General features: G+C 33.5%; 1 protein-coding gene across 1 annotated transcript in view; it reads left to right on the plus strand.

Moving 5' to 3' along the window:
* LOC106881973 (non-POU domain-containing octamer-binding protein) overlaps positions 1 to 3,917 on the plus strand; it is a 9,424-nt gene extending 5,507 nt beyond the window's left edge. Inside the window, exon 10 of the mRNA XM_014932507.2 lies at positions 3,224 to 3,917. Within this exon, the coding sequence (XP_014787993.1) occupies positions 3,224 to 3,613 (390 nt within the window). The 3' untranslated portion in view covers positions 3,614 to 3,917. The remainder of the gene's footprint in view (positions 1 to 3,223) is intronic.
* The last annotated feature ends 273 nt before the right edge of the window (positions 3,918 to 4,190 follow it).

Genomic DNA, 4,190 nt, shown 5'->3' on the forward strand with positions numbered 1-4,190 from the left:
CTGCTTTCAAACTGGTGAACATTCTGGTCCACATGCAAGCCTGTAATGTGAACCGGTGGAATGGCAAATATTGAAACATTTTGTTTGGTGCAGTTCTATATTTAAGACATTAGGGAATTATGTACATTGTTTACAATTGATGGATATTTGTCCTCATCGTGTTTGTTGTTAACAGTTTCAGATGATATACCCTCAAGCCTTCATCAGGTGTCTTGGGGAAATTTTGAACCTGGGTTCTCATTCCTAAGGTATTTTTCGATATTATTATTCAGGTCACTGCCTGGAATAGAACTCAATCTAGGGGTTAGTAGCCTGCACTCTTAACCACTACGCCATATGGCGTAGTAGTTAAGAGCGCAGGCTACTAACCCCTAGATTGAGTTCTATTCCAGGCAGTGACCTGAATAATAATATCGAAAAATACCTTAGGAATGAGAACCCAGGTTCAAAATTTGCCCAAGACACCTAATAAAGGTTGGAGGGTATATCAGCTGAAACTGTGTTAACAACAAACAAGACAAAGACATATCCGCCAATTGTAAATAATATATTTTGTTTGGTATTTGTGTGTGGATATGTTCAATGCTTGCACTCGGAGTTGTTGCTGTTGTTTTTTTTATTTATTTTTTTTATTTATACACTCATGAGTTTTGTACCTGAAAGTTTAAGTATTCCCATACAAAAAAAATGTAAAGCCTAGTGACTGCAGAGGGTTATCTACTAAAGACCTTTATGTTCATTTATAATGTTTAGCAAGATCTCATCAAATGGAGGCCCTTATATTACTTGGATTGTGTGGGGGTGCCTCATTTTGCTGGAACTAAAATTCCACATTAGAAAGTCCTCTTGAAGGCTTCACTTGACACAGTTGCAGCAATTTCAAGTAAATGGGACAGTATCGCTAAGAAAGAGCAATTGAATTAATCCTGTTGATAAGCAACACTTTAGAGCAGGGGTTTTCAAACTTTTTGACTTGCAGACCCCTTTGTATTTCAGGCTTTATCTTATAAACGCTTATGAAATTTATACATAAATATTTGCTTAAAATAAGCATATTTTTACATTTATTTATTTAACAGTATTTAACAAATAGGTTTATTGTCAATTAAAAGATTTCGATTAAAAAACATATATAAAATCAAATTGCCCATAAAAAGAATTTGCTGTCCACGGACCCCCTGTCTTGTCCTTGTGTGGGGACCGCAGTTTGAAAACCCCTGCTTTAGAGAACTCCTGGTAAACTAACTTATGATAGTTAACTGCAGCCATTTAGTATAAATATATCTGCATTCAAAGAACTTTCGTTGAAAAGTTTTTGTCTTCTGCACATCTTTACGAGTACCACTTGGAAAACTCCGGACTTTTCAAGATTCAATGGACACTTAATTTTGAAATTCCTATCTCATGACTCAGAGCACAGGTTTTCTTGAACTCTTGCCATATGTTTCTAGTACTCTTTTATGCTTTGTGGAGCTTGTTGACATTCATGGACATTCTAAGTAGTACCATCTGTTACAAACTTCTCTTATTCAGCTGATTGGTAAGTCGTGTCGCTGAATCTATTTGAAAGTCCCTCCAAAACTGTTTTTTGTTCTTTGACTACATTTTCAAACTGCCAGTGGCCCGTTAGAGTAAATGCATTTTGTTCAAAGTTTAGTCTGGCTCCCTTCATTATTTCCAATGGGTTAAATCTAAAAAGAAATGAAAATTGAGTTATTAGCTGTTAAAGTGTGTATACAGTTTTTGGGACACCTTGTATGTATATATGTGTATAGATATATCAGCTTTTATATATGTATAGATAGAAATAACAAGATATCAAGTCATGTACTTTAAGTGATGACATCAGAGCTGAGTTCTCAATTTGTTAATCTGCATGTGCTCGCAAACTGCTTGAGCTGATGAGGGACCCTCTAAGCTGTCACACAGCTTGCTAGAAACAAATTTCCCTTCTGTTGTCTTATAAAGAAAGACAAGTTAGTTACTCTTCATGCCTTCTGGAAGAGGTGTTGGATATGGCAAGAATTGTTTCGACTTATAGGCCTACTTCATCAGGTTGATCTAGAGCTAAATACTATAAAACACTTTTGCGAACACTGTTCTGTCATTGAAACTGCTATTTAGAATTCACTTGTACTCCTGTCTAATGAATCCCTGCAGACTTTCATTGAACTGCAGTTTTGAAGTTGTTGGCCTTGTTTCTCCAGGGATATGTTATAACAAGTGAAAATTGTCAATTTACAACTAACTAGTTTTTTGTAGAACAGTAACTAAGTTACTTTGTACTTATTGGAAACTTAAACTTGCAAGAATATTTAATATTTACTGATAGTTGAATCAGTATCTGTTCTTTCAAATGTTTTTTTTTTATTTTTTAATAGTAGCTGCAAACTAACATTTATAACTGGCAGTTTTGTCACATATGGATGTCTTTTCCATAAAGAAACAAAAACTGACCCCTTCCAAATGAGTTGCTAATAAAATAGCTCATGACTTATGAAGGGTTTTCAGTAGGGGGCCATAGTAAATTTAATTGCTTTTAAGGATTTGATTAAATTCATTTGTGACAGTTCCTTACTCATTATAACTAATAACTTAGAGAAATGTCTATATTCTTAATAGACATTAGATTTAAATAGGACTGTTTCAATAATGGTTCTGCATTTGATTCCATACTCACCCAACCTAAAATCTTATACAGTTTTTATTTCAGGTTTCATTTCACTAGTCCTCTCTACTAAGACTTGTAGTATTCAGTGTATTCCGTAACTGTTTTACATGCGTCCTTCCTATAATGCTATTTGCCTTTCTCTTGTTATATAATATATTTGTTACATATATATATATATATATATAATCATGATAAATACATATTTATATATTACATATAATATATATTTGCAGACATATTTGCATGAATATATTTATATAATATATATTGATATATATTTATATATATTTACAAAATATATTCATATAATATATATTTAATACAATATATATTTTACATAATGTATATTTATATATGTATATTTACATAATATATATATTTAAGATATATATTTATATAATATATATATATATATATTCACATAATGTATATTTATGTAATGTATATATATATATATATATTTACATAATATATATTTTATTAAGATATATATTTATAATCTCCCTTGATCTTACTACTCATTCTGATGATATGCCCTTTTAACTTGAACAGCGTCAGTCTCGCTACGATCAACCTGGGGATAACAACTTTGGAGGTACTGACAATTACGGGTCAGCAGGAATGGGCAGCAGTGCTGCCAGTGCCATGGGTGGCGGTGGCGGCCCACCTATCAGTAGTGGTCAGATGGGTGGTGGACCAAATGGTCCACCCAGCTTGTTCAATTCCAATATGGGAGGGAACATGCCTGGGGCTGGCAACAGTGGCATGCGAGGTGGTGGAGGAGGAGGAGGCGGCGGAGGTAGTGGCGGCGGCAGTGGTGGAGCTGGCGGCGGAAGCAGTGGAAGCGGAAATAGTGCTGACAGAGGTAACATGATGGACAGACGCAGAGAGAATGCCAACAGAGAAGATTATGCTGAGATGAAAAGAATGCGGCGATATTAAAAAAACAAAACAAAATGATACAAACAAAAAAAAAAAAACTTTACACCCATGCCATTGACATTATTTTGACAGCAACTCATTTATCTTAACTTTTACTGTAAATGTATCAATTTATTCCTGGAGAACTTAATATCATGTAGTGGACAGTAGTAAAACCATTACTTGTTGGTGTCACCATCCTTGTGCTCTTCATATCAGTGTTTCACTGATTATTCATAGTCTAAAATAAGGATTTCATCATCATGACTCTAATTTTGTCATATTCATTTCGACTTAACAGTCTAATAAACATTGTGACCTTTAACTTGAATTTTGTGCCTGATTTAACTGATTTTTTTTTTTTTTTCCCATTTTATTTATTAATTTTTTAAAAATCATTGTTTCTTTATAGAAGTTGTATTATCTTGGCAAAATGTTCTTTTGGGATCATTCTGATGATCTTATAAGTCATTTCTGACTTTACTTACTGTACCTATAAACTGAACTTTACTGAAGATAATACAACTTTAAGTGTTACTGCCAATGACTTGAGTTTTTCCATCTCACTAATGTCATTGTCTAATGCAGCAACTTTAAT

The sequence above is a fragment of the Octopus bimaculoides genome, chromosome 27, assembly GCF_001194135.2.
Source record: "Octopus bimaculoides isolate UCB-OBI-ISO-001 chromosome 27, ASM119413v2, whole genome shotgun sequence".
NCBI lineage: Eukaryota > Metazoa > Mollusca > Cephalopoda > Octopoda > Octopodidae > Octopus > Octopus bimaculoides.